Raw genomic sequence first — 17,466 nt, 5'->3', positions numbered from 1 at the left:
GAGACAAATGTCCTCTACAATTATGTCGAAGTAATCATCAAAATCGGTTCAGCGACAGTCGAGATAATTGAGGTTATGTGATATTGAAATTGGTTTTTCGACTGTGGCGCCCCTGGTGTTGATCCCACGAAGTTCAAATATTTTGGAAAGTTGTAGTATTTGGTGAGATCTTTCGTTTAAGCCCTCATTCATCAGAATCGGTCACATAGAACCGGAGATATGATTTTTTGAATTTCGTGAACTTTGACCCCTCATATCTCCGGTTCTGTTTTAACCACAGCGCACATTTGCACTATTTTGGAAACGTCCTAGACTGGACCACAACATACTAAAATTTCATTAACTTGCACAATGCCGTTTTTGAGAAAAGTGACTTTGAATTTCGATGAATTTTGACGCTATCACAGCGCCACCTGTGGTGATTTTTTGAACTTACATCTGAAAGTGCTCATCGAGACGAAACCAAAAAGGTAAAATTTAGGTCGCTATGTTAGTTAGAACCGGAGATAGAGGCCGGTCAATGTTCGAACTTTGACCCCTTATAGCTCGGGTCAGGGGTTTTAGATCGACTTAAGGTTTTTTTTGTTTGATAGGTATAATCAACGGCTACAACATACTAAAATTTCAGCCCGATGCACAATGGAGTTTTTGAGTTATTTAACTTTTAAGATTTAAAAATTTTCTTTTTAATAATAGCGCCCCTAGCGGTGGTTTTATGAACTTGCGATGTTAGAAGGGGAAGTGGCATTTCACGAGAGTTTTCCAAAAAGCCCTCACTTTTTAAATTCTGACAATTAGAACCGGAGTTATGACCATTTTAAGAAATTTTTTTTGGACCCTTATAGCTCGGGTCAGGGGGGTCGGGGGACCTTAAGTTTAGTACTGATGGAAAGCCCTAAGGCCCAGCTATAACATACTAAAATTTGAGTCTGCTCGATGCCATAGGGGCGGAGCTATTGAGAAAACAAAAAAAGGGGGGTCTTCAAAATGGCGGAAGGAGGGTTGGGGGGTGGGGGGTCAATGCACCAAGTTGCAATTTTCACCCGATATATAACCTTTGCCGAAAACCGCAAGTCGATATCTTTTTTAGTTTAGGAGCTATTAAGCTCCAAAGAGCGGCCGGCCGGCCGGCCGGCCGGCCGGCCAGCCGGCCGGCCGGGAACGTAAAATAGCCACATATATATTCGTGATCAGGAAGTGGCAAAACACATTTTGGCCAAGTTTGAGGTCGATCGGACGACATGAAATTTTGTTAGGATTATAGTAGGTGAGATTGTTAAGAATCTCACCTAATAAAAAATGAGCAATAAAAAAGCCAAAATTTGGTCTGTAAAAAAATTTAATTTAATTAGTGAAACATTAATTTTTTTTCAGTAAAAAATTAAAATCTTTGCAAAAAGGGTTTATAAATAATTAAAATTTAAAATTATTGCAGATAAAATGTAAAGCTCTTTATTTTCCCTTCCCCAACCTGTATGAAAATTTTACAGTTAATTTTAATAGGCCATTTTATACAGTGCTGTTTTAAAATATAATTTTTTTAATCAAATATTATTTAGCATCCGTATTAAAAATATCGTACATAGCTTTGATAAATAATATTATTTCTGAGTCATTTGAATTCTATTTTTGAAAAGAGGCTTTCGTGCTGTTAAATTTTCCTAATTGATTTTTTAGATGAGCTATGAATATTCAAAGTGTTCTCTCGTGCAAAAAGCAATCTACTCTAATTAAGAATTCATAGTTGTGCGTCCCGTTTAAAATAGCTCATAGAGATAATTCCATTAGGGACAGTCAGTAATTTGCATTTTATGACAAAATAAAATAATAGGAGTAGAATAACACGCCTCAGATTCCATCTGGGTATTTTTCTCATTTGCCAAACAACAGTAAACTACATCAACCACCCTCAATGAGCAATTTACTGTTCATTATACCTGAATTCCCATGTTTTGTGGTAATAATTTTAATTGAAAGGCCAAATGTCTAAGAGTGGCAATTAATTTATTAAAATTTGCGTCGCTCTTCGTTTATCGGAACATTCTGGGCATTGTCTCATTTGAGGAATTTTTACCTAGAATAGAATCAAATGGATAGAAGGGGGCATTGTACTATTCATTTTTAGTACCTATCCTTTTTTTCCTAATATACACAGCTCAACATTCCGCCTAACAAATTATATGGTTTCCACATATGATGCTCGATTATTTTTATTCATGAACTCGAAGTCGTGTGCCACACCGATTAGATTATCAGATAAGATTGTACCTCGTGGCTTATTAATATTTGACTGTGGAGTTAAACACAATTTCCTGTTTGTCACTGTCGAAAGTAAAAAAGCAGGGGTGAAACCCATCGAGTGCTCTTCAATTAATTTTTATGAATTAAGAGAGGGGCGGGGGAGGAATTAGAGTGAAATTGAGTGAGGAATCTCTTTCTTTGTTGGCCACTTCTTTTTTTTCCCTATTCTTTGCTGAAAATTATTTTGTTAACACTTCCGTAATATCTCACTGAAATAAATAATCAAAATTTCTAATAATTGATCATTGTTCGGACAAACATTTGCAATTATTAATCTAAATTCAAATAATATCTGCTAAGTTTAATCGTTTTCAATTCAAAATCCTAACTCAATTATGTTAATTGAGCTTAAAAAAAGTTTGAGTAATGTATCTGGAAATACATTGGATTTAAAAGTTTTTTTTTCATTTTGATCTAAAACTTAGGCATTTTTTAATTAATCAAATATTTTCTATTGGTGTAAAAGTAAAATCACATTGGCCATACAACTTCAAATTTTTACAAAATATTCTTCAAATTTCATTAGATCTGTCTTCTAGGTACATTGCAAGAAAATGAATTTAACCGATTCATGAATTATGCCCAGTGCACAATAACTTTTGTTTGTAAACATGTTATTTTCTGTAAGAGTGAGCGAGATGACTAGATCTACATTTCGCTCACTGTCATTTAAATGTCAAAAACATGTTTACTAACAAAAGTTATTGTGCGTTGGGCATTATGCCCAACGCACAATAACTTTTGTTTAGTTAACATGTTTTTGACATTTCAATGAGAGTGAGTGAGAACTAGATCTAGTCATCTCGCTCACTCTCGTAGGAAATTTTAAAAACATATTCAAAAACAAAAGTTATTGTGCGTTGGGCATTATACCGTGCACACAATCACTTTTGTTTTGTAAACATGTTTTCAGCAGTTCTATAAGAGTGAGCGAGATGACTATATCTAGATTTCATTCACTCACATGGAATAGTCAAAAACATGTTTACGAAACAAAAGTTAATTTTGTGCTATACATAAATGAATCTATATTCATCTCGCTCACTCTCATAGTCAATTTTGAAAACATGTTTACAAAACAAAAGCTAATATGTCCATGAATGAAATAGTTCTTGGGTTAGGTCTCTTCCTATGAAATGTCAAAAACGTGTTCGTAAATAACGGAAATAGGAAAATTCGGGGCAGAATATGCCAGCAAGTTATATATTTCTTTACGTATAATTTATGAAAAAAATGTTTGAATCTGACAGATAAATATTTCAATGAAGAAGGAGAGAGGCATTTTCTCAATATTCATTCTAAAACAAATTAAATCATCTCACTGACTAATTCTACCCCTATAACTAATTCTATCCCGGTTCACCATAAGGAGTGATACTCATAACTTATTTATTATTTTGAGAAGTAAATTAATAAATTAATGAAAATTTATAAACTTTAGAGAATGAAGATTCCGAATGTGAAAAAAAAAACATTTCTATTTTTAATTTTTTTTCTTTATATTTGAGATATGTTATATCTTAATTTTAATTAAATATAGAAAAAGATACATTAAGGAAGATTAATGGGACCAAACGATTTTTTTATTCTGAAAAAGCAAAAGTATTATCATTATTTTATTTCGCTGTCATAAAAAATCCAACAAAATCCATAATTTTTACAACCACTATTCAGAGTTTTCCACTCGTTCTTTAAAACAAAACTCAAAATTTCTTATTCATATTGGACAAGACTCTATTAAATATCTGAGGTCAAATTCACGAGAGCAACCAACTTTTATTACTCATATATAAAGATATTTTTGCCTCTCTGTCTATAAGACAGTAAAGTCTAAGGTGTCTCGGATTAGGAGGAAATGGTGTATTGAACGAGATAATTGGTAATCGTTTATGATGTTTTTTTTGTTATAATCAGACAATCGCGGAATTGAATAGACAGTACCGAGGGGTGAAATGATAAGTTTGGCTCTCGCTAGTATCGATTCCACATTACTGAATCTCTAGTATCGTTAGATCCAAATGATAAGATAAAATGTGTCAGCTCTTCGCGGATTATCGGATGGTTATTGTGACACTTTGGGACAGTACAACATAACCTCATTAGTTGCTTGTTTTGATTTGCAATCAAAGTTTTTTTCAGTGATTTTAGTGATTTTAATTTAAAAAAACATTACCCAAGAAAAAAGTTTTTAAGAAAATTGTGATACTGAGGGAGTGTAACTTTCATTTTGGACGAGGAATCCATGAAAAAACTTTTAGTCAAGTTCCTGGACAGTTTCTTAAACGGTGCAGCAACTTCATTTAGTAGTTAATTCAGCTACTAATTACAATTAGTAGCTGATTTCTCTCATGAACATTTCCCGGTTAGTGTATGTAGTGTAAAGATATTTTTGTATTTGAACAGAATTGATAGAATCAAAAAAATCGGATCTGATTTGGCCAATATTATTTCCATGCTATAGGGGAGACCAGGGTAGAATTAGCCACCAAATGAAATTTTTCGTTGCGTATAATAATTTGTACAAAAAATGTTTGTATGAGGCTGATAAGTATTTCAATGAATAGTAAGGGAAGTATACTAGGGTAAGTATGCCAAATTTCGGCATAGTTGCATGCAAGCGCAAAAATCTCAATTTTGAAATGTAATATTTTTAATACAAATTGATTTTTTTTATTCCTTTTTCTTAAGGAGTGTTGCTTGGAAACTTGTTGTCTTTATTTTCTCTAAAATCATTCTCAGTACATTTTAAAATGAATAAAAATATAGACAGAGCATTGGTGGCCTATTTCGGCCACCTTTATTCTCATAGTTCCTTGCCCTTCGGAATTTCTTCCAATGTCTGTTTCACGTCATCTCGTTTATAGAAATTACATTTTGTGTTTTTCTTTTGCATTGTATAATCTCTCGAGTATATAAAAACTAGAACTTCATGGAAATTCGAGGAATAAAAAAGGTGGCCGGAATTTGGCACACTTACCCTAAGAGTGGTTTCCTCAATATTCCTTCGAAGACAAACTTTAAGATACCACTATCGAATACTATACGTGGCTAATTCTACCCCGGTTTCGCCTACCGTGATTTACGATGCCCACAGCATATATATTATTGTTGTTATCATTAACAACATTTAATAAATATAAATTAAAAGAGTAAAAAAAGATTTTTACTGCCGAAAAAAAACGTTAAACATTAATTAGATTTTACTTCGAGAGTACAAATCGACAGCTCCAGAGGTGTCGATAAATTAGTGGCGATAATTATCGACACTATCGATGCAAGTTATTATCTCGATCGTCCATAATTGAAATTCGACACTAGCGATGGGACAATTAGAGAGATTTATCATTTCACCCCAGTTCTTGAATTTAACTTCTCGTTGAATTTATCGAGTTTAGTATTTATCTTTCATCTTCGGGGGTGACATGCCCCGCTGCTCTCCATAAGCTTTTTCTTACCCCTAGAACTTAAGAATTATCTTAATCGATAGGATTTATCATAGTACCAGTACCATATCCGTAAAAGCATGCTTCACCGTTAGAATTAAAGAAATCTTAAAAGAAAAGCAGGGCGGTGGCAAAGTCAGCCCCGGAGGCCGGTATGTCACACAATAAATCTTATTAAGATTTAGTTCTTGAAAATTCTACCTTGAAAGCATCGAAGCGTCGTGATGCCCCCCAATTCCTTGTGCCGCTGGAACTGTTGAGAAGGGTGCTAGGGATCCCTTCTTAGGGTCATTTCGGCTTAAGATGCTGGATATTGAGAAACTCGTGTAGCCCGTCCCTGAGACCTTCCTCTGATCGGTGGGTGAATGATGTGGTGACCCAAGGCGACTTTCTGTTCCATCCTGATACGTGTTGATGATTGTGTGCTGCGACTGCCTCTTGCCATCCTCACATGGTGTCTTTAGCGACGGTGATTCTTCCCTCTGCGGACTGGCTTCCGGACTAGATACAACACTGATATCCACATCTGTGTCTTGTGACATGGTTCGCCTTCACTTCTCGCCCTTGTTTTCAAGTTTCTTCTAAGGCTTTTTTTTTGTTATTCTTTCTCTTCTGTCTTCTCCCCCACAGAGAACACAGGTAAATTGTCAAGGTTTAAAATTACGATTAATTTCCTCTCACCACAAATTTGAAAGACATTGCTTTTTTGTGTTAGCACAGGAAAACACTGATAGTGCCATTGTTAGCACAAATCAATTAGTTGGTTTCTTGTTAGAAAAAAAAATCACAACACATCAAATATGAGGGAATGAAGTTCAAACATATGAAGCACTTTTAAGGATATTGTACTTTATTGAAATTGAATCACTTTCACCAGGAGACCATTATTATAACGACTGCCAATTGAATTAACGAAAAGAAATTTAAAAAATACGATCCAAGGAGTACCTCCTGAGTGTCTTGTTGCAATCCCGACACTTTCTGAACAACATTCATACCCCAAGTTAAGGCCGGTGGTAGACGAAGCAACTATGACGACACGACAACGAATAATCGTGTGCGCCAAAGGGAGAGTAAAAACAACCCCTGGGGTTCCTGTGTGCGTGTTTGTGCAAGAGTTGAGGAATATTGGAATGGTACGCATTCAAACACGGGCAAAACCGAAGGGCGGAGCACGGATTGCGGCCAATAGGAGTCAAAAAGAGGAGTGATATATTTTCCACCCCACGAAAGAGCCCTTTTTCACCATCATCATTCTTTGAGCCCCCGTTTTCGTGGAATATATTTCGGTGAATAAGAGAAATCTCCTATATGTTCATCCCTATCTGCCATCTTAACTAGTTCTATCTGAAGGAAAAGGATAGCAACCAGAGGTCCTGGAGAATAGGGGTGAAATTACTAAAAGGAGGCATAAACACTAAAATTCGAGGGGGCTTCAATGATGGTGAGAAAGAGAAGTAGGAATTTTTGAAGTATTCCAACTTCTACCAAACACAAAATACTTTGGACGATAAATGTGGCGGGAAATGGGAAAAAAGTCTTTCTTCTCTCTTTTCACTCTTTGCTAATTCATCAGACCATCAACACGACATAATATAATACAAAAACCATAAGGGATGAAAATGGAAACAATGTTATTTTAGTACCTTACTCTATCTCCCACAAACAACCACTCATACCCAAGTGGTTAGGTAGAAAGAGAAGAACGGCAAAGAAATAAAATATCCTCGTTATTTTCTCTAATTACACACAAAATCGTTTTAGCAATAAATATCACATACATTTCCCCAGAAAAAAAAAGAAACGTAACAACGCACGCACCATTTATACAGCAAGAAAAAGTTAAATGCGTGTAATGGGCGTAATAAATTTTTCATCATCATGGTAGGGAATTGGGGAGGTAGAGTGGTTTTGCGTAAATTGTGCGTCGTCGTGTGGTTTGCCGTAGTGTGACCTTAAATCGACGCTGTTAAATATTAAATGGATAAAAAATTGAGGGAACTCCATTGGGGAAAGTTTTAATGAAGAGCATGCATCATCCATTTGAACGGTTGACCATACTTATAAAGTATCACTGAGCTTTGTCAAATAATGTTGCAAATACTTTGTATTACCAAATTGTTTGATATTTCAGAAAATAATAATCTATTCTATACACTTATTATTTTCTTAAAAGAAGGTGATATTTTTTTGGAAGAAGAAACAAGACATTTCGGAACTTTTCATATGTTTCATGTTTCTTGGGAGTTTTATTGATTTCATGTCTTTATTCTTTTTTACGTTAAATTGCTAATTAGGACAATTTTCCGTGATTCAAAAATTTTTAATAAGTAATTTAAAGAAAAAAATATTGTAGGGGAGACCGGGGTACAATTAGCCAGGGGCAGAAGTAGACAGTGGATTTTTCTCGGTTCCCTTAAAATGTACCTTGAGCAAAGTATTTTTTAATGAAAGTAGGAACACATCCCCATATTGCCAGAAATATTTATAAGTCTGATCCTGTTATCCTACAATTTAGAAGCATTTTTATAAAATGGGTATAAAACTGCAGTTTTGATGTTTCAGTTTTTGGACCAGCATTTGGTTTTCTGAGTTTGTAGTCAAGATGTCACAGTTTTACCTCGTTTCTGGTTTCATAAACCTAATTAAAAAATATTTTTCACTTGGATAATAATTATCCAATTTTTTATATAAGATGATAAACACTCAAAGAGCCCTCGGGGCAGTTGTAGCCACTCTTCCGTGGCCGGATAAAACTATCAATGATTTTTCACTAATACATGGATAATTGTTAGATGAAGAAGTACTATTGATATTCCAAGCAATATTGCCATTCGGATGAAAAATTTGTGAAATAGATTTTTTCAGGATATTTTCATCAATTTTGCCGCAATTACAAAAATGTCATAAAAAAGTCGGCTAAAGTCTTTTTCATTAGGTTTAAGTTACATATTTAGTATCAGTGATCAGTGGGCTTCAGTGGATCAAGTGAAATAACACTTGGTATTTACAGTTTTAAAATTTCGTCTGGAAAACTGGTGGCAAATAGCACCCCGAAAGTGGCTAAATCTACCCAGGCCGGGGCAGGTGTAGCCAATGTGTCATACTTTTTTCATTATCCTCTCTAGAAAAAGCCAAGGATTTGAGAGCTCTGAACTATACGGTTTTATACAGCCAATATCTTAATGCTACTTATGAAACATAAAAACATTAGACAAACTTTATAATTTTTTCACAAATCATGCGCGAAAAAAAAACTTCATTTGCTGGCTAATTCTACCCCTGTCTCCCCTAAGGGTAAGTGGGGCACCTTTAATATATGGCTATATGACTTTTTTCTCCAATTTTTAAATGAAACTGAACCTTATCATATTGGAACTTAGGTTCACAATTAATTTATGGAGCAAATTTATAACATGGTCCCTGCCAGTTCCATAGGAGAAAAAAGTCCTATTTTAAAGGTGCTCCCATTTCAAAGATGCCAAACTTCCCTCTTTATTTTATAAATGTTTCATCATTATTAACCTAACAAAACAATGTTACATCGCTGTTTTATTTTTAGTCTCTAAAAAATTTTGGTTTAACCCTTTAACGACGAGACACTTTTTACGGTCTGAAAATCAACAATAAAAATTAAACTGAGAAACATAATCAATGATAAGTCTTACATCTAACCTTGGAAAGTCCAACAGAGTCTGATTCGGTATATTTTGTGCTTCTATGAACGATAGGGACAAAAATAACCCAAAAATTTAAGTAATTTTTCTGACAATTCAATGAATAATATTTTTCGCTTTAATGAAAAATATTACGTATGAATATTGTAGTTTTTATTGCCAAAAGGGTTTTGCTTAAAAAAAATTGGAAGTATAAAAAATAAATAAAATAAATTATGAATTTGAGAATTTAAAAATTCGCCATTTTTGAGCTTAAATATTTACTACATAGCAAATAGCCAGAGACTTCCAAAAAATATTCTAGATTCCTTTAACCTTCTACTTTACAATTGTGTACAAACATAAGAAAAAAAATAACTTTAGGTAGTCAGGAAAAATTATTTTCTTTATGGGACACCGGTGTTCCAATCGTCCTTAAAGGGTTAAATATTCTTTCGAATGAAGCATTCCCAATTTCAGTTAAATGAAGATTCTAATGAAGATGAAGACATACAATTTTTCATTATTTGTAGGAGAGGATGGGACAATCATAATGGATTTTGAATGAATTTCGAAACTGTTTTACAAGAACAAAGAATCTAAATTAGTAGTTTTTCACTTTATGCATCAATTTTGGAAAATAAAATCGATCAAAAAAAATTTTTTTAAAAACACTTCAAATCAGTTAGAACTTTACAGATTCAATGAATTACGTTGCCTTTAAAGTTCAAAAACGAAATTCTCAATTTTTTTAATAGTGAAACACGTAAAGAATTTTCTCAAAGATTCAAGTCATTCTGAATTAACCTCTAGGAAGTAGAGACTTCAGACAAATTTCTATCCCTATGGGCAGCCAGTGGATCAATTCGAATTGCTTTTTTCTCAAAACTTTTTTTTAAATCGATAAATTAAATTTTTCAAAAAATACTGTATCGATTTCATTGAAATTTTGACCATCACTTCTTCTTGAAAGGATTGTTTAGCACTTCACGAATTATATCTGTTTTCCTTTATCACAAACTCTTTTACAAGACGAAACTTGATATGAAATACGTATCATGCGTACAATTCAGCCAGTATCCCATGTTTTCCATGGAGAATTAATTTATTGTGACAGTGATTGAACAGCCTCCTGTTCAATCGTAGGTCTCGTCTTCTGAAGTCTTACATCTAATAAATAATACCGCAGTGTTTACAATTAACTTATGACTGCCCCACTTTCCCCTATAGCATTTTTAAATTTAAAATCCTCAAAATAGTAAAAAAAAAATATTACAAATTTTGCCTAAAATCGTTCTAAAAATCATTCTGTTCCTTTGTGAACTGTCCCAAATAAAAATCTAAATCTAAAAGCAAACATGTAAATTCTAACTAAACTAAAGCCTCAAGACTCTTTTACAATGTTGGAAAATACACTGAAATGTTAAACTTCGACCATCTTGATAGTCTTTCTGGAGATAAAAATTTTCTTACCCCAATTACTCGCATTGTTCGGTTGTTCAAAGCAATTAACAATCAAATTGTAATCCTTGTTCTACGATAAAATATATATATATATATATTGCTTGTGGAGGTCCGCTATTGCAGCTTAAGAAATAGTTCCTTCACTCAATTGGTCATCATCCAATTATCTCAACTGGCGCCTTTCGTATTTGGTTCGAATAATTTGAGTATCCAAACAGTGCACAATAAGTACTTTATTTCAGGATGCTAGAGCAAAAATCAGTCATTGGGAAAATCGATGTAATTAAAGTGGAGTCTAGACATGCAGAGTTTTACGTCTCCAGAGGACCTTTATTGTTGCAAAAGCATCTCCTTTTCTCCCTTCCCAATTATAATTCGCTTTATTCATTTTTCTTGCTCCGGTGCCCCTTCCTATTCATTGAGCCACTAGAAACTCTAGCTAATCCGTCGAGTGTTGAACATTAAGTGCACTTCAATGAACACAAAATCATTTGTGGTACTCTCAACAGTAGTTTTACCTACTTTGTGAAACTTATCTGCCTCTTTCTCTCATGCGTCCTCTTCAAAATGCAACTGATATTGGAGAAACTGAAAAATTGGCATCAATTCCATTCTTCTCCAATTATCATCATCTTTGGTGGTCGGTCGGTAAATGTTTGATATCTTATAAATTCCACTAAAACTGAGTACTTTTGCTTTATTCCCTTTTTGTTTCCCTTTTTATCCTCTTCAAGATCATTTCAAAATCTCTCCATTGCGGTCCAATAGATAAAAGCATCAAATAAGAAAAGCCAGATTTTTCTTCAATGCCAAATGAATTGCTTTCTGATTTTGCTTCATTCAGGGAATTATTGCACCTTTCAAAATGATATTATTTAAGAGATTTGCCATCACTTCACTTCTATACTTCAATACTTCATAAAGCTTTAGCAATCAGGATCTTTATCCTGATTTTCCATGAAATAAATTTTACTTTTTGGTGTTTTGAAGAAAATCCATGAGATTAGGGATATGTCACAAATTCCGAGATTAACCCATTAGTCCGGAAAAACCAAGGAAATAAACTCCTGTATGGATTCATCGAAGAACATTATGTATATAGCAAAAAGGACGTAAAAACACCTACAAAAAAATGTTTTCCATTGGGATCCTTTTATACCAAAGTGTAATGTTTATCTTTCGGCAGAGTTGCTCTAGATAAATATTTATTGTGTTAAAGAAAAAAAAAGGTGGCAGAGGATTGCCAGAGACGCAAGAGAAAGAGGACAAAATATCCCATGCGGATAAAAGGTGTTTCGAGCGACGGATTAAGTGTCGGCACTTATGTGTGAAATCTGCTACAAAATCATCCCATTGTGTTTAACTATTGTCCAATAGTGATGATCATATGGTTTAAGAAGATCAAGTACTGAACATTTAGAGAGCATAATGGAGATGCTTTCTCCTTGTCCTCGCTAATGCAGAATTCACATACTACTGGAGAAAATGATTTTTATGCACACATTGCTTAGGCGCACATCTTTGAAAGATTATCAATTTACAGCGCATGATGAAAGGAATTTTTTGGAGTTCTTATTCGTCACTAAAATGAAGATTCAAAGGACAATCTTACGATAAAATTTTAAACTAGAAAAATTGTAATCTTTAAAAAAAAATATCTAAATTCGGAAATTAATTTTTCAATAGTGATTTTTGTAACTAATCCCAAAATTTATTGGACTGAAATAAAATTCTTAGAACATTTTTAGATATTTAAATTCAGTTTTAAGTCAAATAATATTAAACGATTTTGTTAAAATTTATATACGAAAGAGCAAACTTTGTCTTAATAATCCTTTAAGGACAAGTGGGACATCGGTGTCGCAAAAACAAAAACATTTTTTTTACTAAAGAAAGTTATCATATCCTTTTAAAATAGTTAACAAAAATTGTATCAAATAAAGTCACAAAAATATTGTGTTCTATTAATTACATTTTCAGCCCCTCTAATGTCTATCGCCGTCTTAACATTGTTAACCAACTTCCAGAGCAAAATGACAGAAAAAAGTTTCTTCAGAGTTTTGTATTGGCAGGTGTATCAGCCATAACAAAAATCATTTTGAACACAAAAAAATTCAAAATATACAAAACGGTTTTAAATTTAAAAACTAAAACTTAGCGTCAAAGTTTTTTTTATAATTTTGAGGATCGATAAATAAGTAGGAAAACTGTTTTAGAAATATTATTATAGAATAACCATCAGTAACCTAATAAAGGTGTGAATTTAAAAAAAAAGCCTAGAGTCAGACAATTACAGATAAATTTAATTAATAAACTAAAAGAGAAGGCAAAGGGTCCCAACTCGATAATAGAAATTATTGTCAGGGTAGGATGAGTTAGTTTCAAGTTTCACGCGTCTTGAGTCTGTTTTTGGGCTCATTTTCGAAACATTTATGAACTATATTCAAACTGAGTTCAGCAGTTCAGCTACTTTCTCTTTGAGTATTGACTATTAGAAAATGTGCTGTACACATTTCCCAAATATTAATTTTTACACCAAAATTTTACTTTTATTTTTTTTTACCTTGCATGTTTGAACTACCCCACTTTCCCCTAATAAATCATCAGAAAACTATAATTCAAAATTGAAAATTAATAATACCTTGAAGTAACCTCAATGTATTACCTGTAAAGAAGTTATTCTGAAAGAAGGTGATTGATTAAAGTATTCATTACCACTTGGAACTTATGTTAGTCGAATTAGAAATTTCAAGGCCCTTGCAAAAAAAAACTAAATTAAAATAAATCGATTGAAAAATGAGTCCCTCAGAGGGCTTGAGTACTTTAAAAAATTAAAATAGAAAATTTTTGGGTATTGATATAAATGTAATATGGATGAAATGTTCGCCTGAGCTATTTTAGGCGCAATAAACTTGCAATTTACTTCATATAAGGGAAACTGGGGCACCACCAAACACGGGGTACCACCAAATACTGCGATTTTTTAATCGGATATTCGACTTCTGAGGACAAGGCCTATAGGAATTTATAGGCACTATATGGATGCTTGTCCACTGAAGGAATGGTCGAGATAGTCCAAATAGTTTAGAAATAAAAATTAGTGTTTGGTGCTACCCCGTGTTTGGTGGTGCCCCAGTTTCCCCTAATCCGAAAATCAATGAAATTGCTAAGGTCAGTTTAAAAAAATCAAAAATAAACATAGTTTGAGATAGGAGAAAAGGGCAGGGGGCAATAAAGAACCACTACATTTTCTATGGGGGTTACCGTGAACAGTAAAATGCTATTTCGGCTATTTCTTACCGCTTTAGTTATTTCTTTTTACAGCTGAAATATTTTGATCAGTATATTTTCGTAATTTTATTAAAAAAAAACAATTTAGTAAGTAGGTGATTGGAACAACTGAAATTTATCATTCTTAATAATGAAATATTTCCTATGGCATCCTAAAGTTCTGTATTGCTCTAAAGTCAGAAAAAGTGATTTTCTCTGGTCCCTAATTTTTGACCGTCATTGACCTAAACCCGTCCTAAATACCGTTCTAAACGCTTAACGACGAGTCAGTTTTCACTGACCGGAAATCAGTAATAAAAATGAAACCGAAAAACAAAATCAGAAAAAGGTCTTACATCTAAGCTTACAAAATCCAACAAAATCTGGTTTGGTGTATTTTTTGTTCCTATGAACGATAGTGACAAAAATACCCCAAAAATTTAAATAATTTTTCTCACGATACCCCAACGACTGATAAATTTCACTTTAATGAAATATTGTGTTTGAGTATTGTAGTTACTTTTACCAAAACGGTTTTGCTTAAAAAATTGGAAGTATAAAAAATAATTAAAATCAATTTTCAATACGAGAATTTGAAAATTCGTCATTTTTTGAGCTTTAAAATTTACTATATCGCAAATACGTATGGACTTGCAAAAAATATCCTATAGATTCCTTCAACCTTCTAGGGTAAAGTGGTACAAGTTGGACAGTGGTACAAGTTGGACAATGGTACAATTCGGACAGGGCTTTTTGTCTTGATAAAGGAGAATGGTCAAATCCGGTCCCGGAATCGCCACAAACGGGACCTATGTCATTGGGTAGACATTAGTATAGGTAACAACTTTTGTTCTGGGATCAATGTTCTAAACCATGGAGGAACAGTTCTAGAGCACAAAAACTATTTTTCACAATGATGAAGAATGATCAAAAGTATATGGGCGCTGGTTCATCTTCATACAAACATTAGAGTAGACGCATTTTGAAGATATTGATATAAGGTTGAGAAAAATGCCGGGACCCAGGACGATAAACGTTGGAAGTCCTTGTAAAAGAGGCCCTTATCCTTCCGAAAAATCGTTGTTTTGACAACGAATTATACAAGAACTGCTAAAGCGATCTTGATGAAATTCGGTATAGGGTCAGTGTATGTTTTAAACTTTTTATTTATGCATACCACCCCCTCCCTCCACCCTCCGTTCTGGTAGCCCTCATACAAAATGGGGTCACTTTACCTTATAACTCCTTTCTAAGACGATGTAGAAAGCTGATATTCAACAAGGGAACAAAACTTATGGACGACTTTTCAACTATGCATGTTAACCCGCTCCTCCACCACCCCTTCTAGTAATCCCATACAAAATGAGAACATTTTGACCTCCTTTCTGAGAAGAAGTAGTTGGTTTGTAAAAGAATGAAAAAAATAAATAACTAATAACGTTAACAATAATTTTCTAGATTTTATATGCATTTATAGACATCTAGTCGAATTACAGCTTTCTGCCTCCTTTTAGAAAGGAGTTATAAGGTGAAATGCTCTCATTTTGTATGAGGGCTACCAGAAAGTGGGACAGAGGAGGGAGATATTATACATGGTTTAAAAGTCTTCCCTAAGCTTTGTTCCCTTGTCGAATTTCAGCTTTCTACATCGTCTTAGAAAGGAGTTATAAGGTAAAGTGCCCCCATTTTGTATGGGGGCTATCAGAACGGAGGGTGGAGGGAGGGGGTGGTATGCATGGATAAAAACTTTAAGTCATACACTGACCCTATACCGAATTTCATCAAGATCGCTTTAGTCGTTCTTGCGTAATTCGTAGTCAAAACAGCGATTTTTCGGAAGGATAAAGGCCATTTTAGAAGGACTCCCAACGTTTATCGTCCTGGGTCCCGGCAATTTTTCAATCTTATATCAGTACCTACAAAATGCGCCTACTCTCGTTTGTGGCGATTCCGGGACCAGCGCCCATATACTTTTGACCATTCTCCTTTAGAACTTCATTTTTATTTGTATATTTTTAATGGTTTAGTTTTATAATTTGGTTCCTTGTGCTTAAAAACAAATTTTGTACTGTATTTATCAAGAAAAAACCATGTCCAACTTATACCGGCGAATTGTCCAACTTGTAACACTAATTCCAAATTATATCAGTTTACCCTACTTTGCTATTACGTGCAAACATAAGAAAAAATAACTTTAGGTAGTCAGGAAAAATTATTTTCTTTATGGGATACCGGTGTTTCAATCGTCCTTAAATGGTTAAAGGATTAAAAATACTGATTGCTATTTATACTGGTCAATATGAAAAATTTTATTGATCGTTCCGAAATTTGTGACTATCTAAAATACTACTCCCTCCGTTCCGAAATAAGTCGTACGTTTGGCGAAAAATTAAGGATTAAGGAATGGTTTCAGAGAATGTTTTTGTCATTTGCAAATATCTTGTGTATGAACTATCCTCCATGTTCAGGGATAATATGGGGATCCTATCACAATGGTAAGTTGAGGAATCGATATGTTGAAGTTGTCCATTTTTCGCGTTTTTTTCAAATAACTCCGGTAGATAGTTAATTACTACAAGATGGACTGTGATTAACATTACAGGCTAGAATTTGTTCTAAATTTTTAGTATGCACAAGTAGAACTCAACTGTTATTACTGATATGATATTTTTTATATTTCAAATTTTGCAGAATGAGCAATAAAAAGAACATCCTTTTTTTTTATGTTTTCGAATATCTGGGTGCAAAATGTTGAGAAACAGGGACTTGGGACCTTCAGCGGACCCGCCATAAGTTAACTCTGGGACTATGTATATGTTTCTCTAAGACACATCCAGAATTGAAAAAAAAAATCGCACGACGTGTTTTCGAGCAATCCTAAAAAGATGATTTTGGAGGGGAAGGGAAGGAGTGGGGGCAAAATAAAGGACATATTAATGGTCCCAGGGTCAACTAATGGGGGGGTCCCCCGAAGGTCCCAAGTCTCTATCTCTCACCATTCTGCACCTATTTTAGATTGAAAATAAAACGCTAAAAATAATACATTTTTAAGACATTCGTTCCTCAACTTACCATCAAGACTGGACCCCAATTTTAGTTCTGAACATTAACAATAGTTCTTTAGAAGAGATATTGTTGATACACAAAACTTTTACCAACAAACTCTCCCTTAATCCCAATTTTTTCCCAAACGTATGACTTATTTCGGAACAAGAATTTTTCCCAAACGTACGACTTATTTCGGAACGGAGGGAGTAATATATTGACCAAAATTGTTTACTTCAAATACAACATACGGGCATCACGTTGTTAACATGCTGCACAAATTATAA

The 17,466-nt window shown here is 33.8% G+C and overlaps 1 protein-coding gene across 3 annotated transcripts in view; it reads right to left on the bottom strand.

Annotated features, from left to right (window-relative positions):
• The window catches only part of LOC129799490 (homeobox protein Hmx-like), a 35,668-nt gene that overhangs the window by 13,258 nt on the left and 4,944 nt on the right, over positions 1–17,466 (bottom strand). The window contains exon 1 of one of the 3 annotated variants that reach the window (XM_055843431.1): positions 5,946–7,823. The exons of 1 other annotated variant lie outside the window; for it this stretch is intronic. In XM_055843431.1, the coding sequence (XP_055699406.1) occupies positions 5,946–6,286 (341 nt within the window). In that variant the 5' untranslated portion in view covers positions 6,287–7,823. Of the gene's footprint in view, positions 1–5,945; positions 7,824–11,553; positions 12,447–17,466 lie in introns of those variants that run through there. One more of the 3 variants, XM_055843430.1, reaches the window with a different exon arrangement.

Source organism: Phlebotomus papatasi, chromosome 1 (genome assembly GCF_024763615.1).
Source record: "Phlebotomus papatasi isolate M1 chromosome 1, Ppap_2.1, whole genome shotgun sequence".
Lineage (NCBI taxonomy): Eukaryota > Metazoa > Arthropoda > Insecta > Diptera > Psychodidae > Phlebotomus > Phlebotomus papatasi.
The sequence above is the reverse complement of the archived record's forward strand: the minus strand, read 5'-3'. Positions and strand labels throughout refer to the sequence as shown.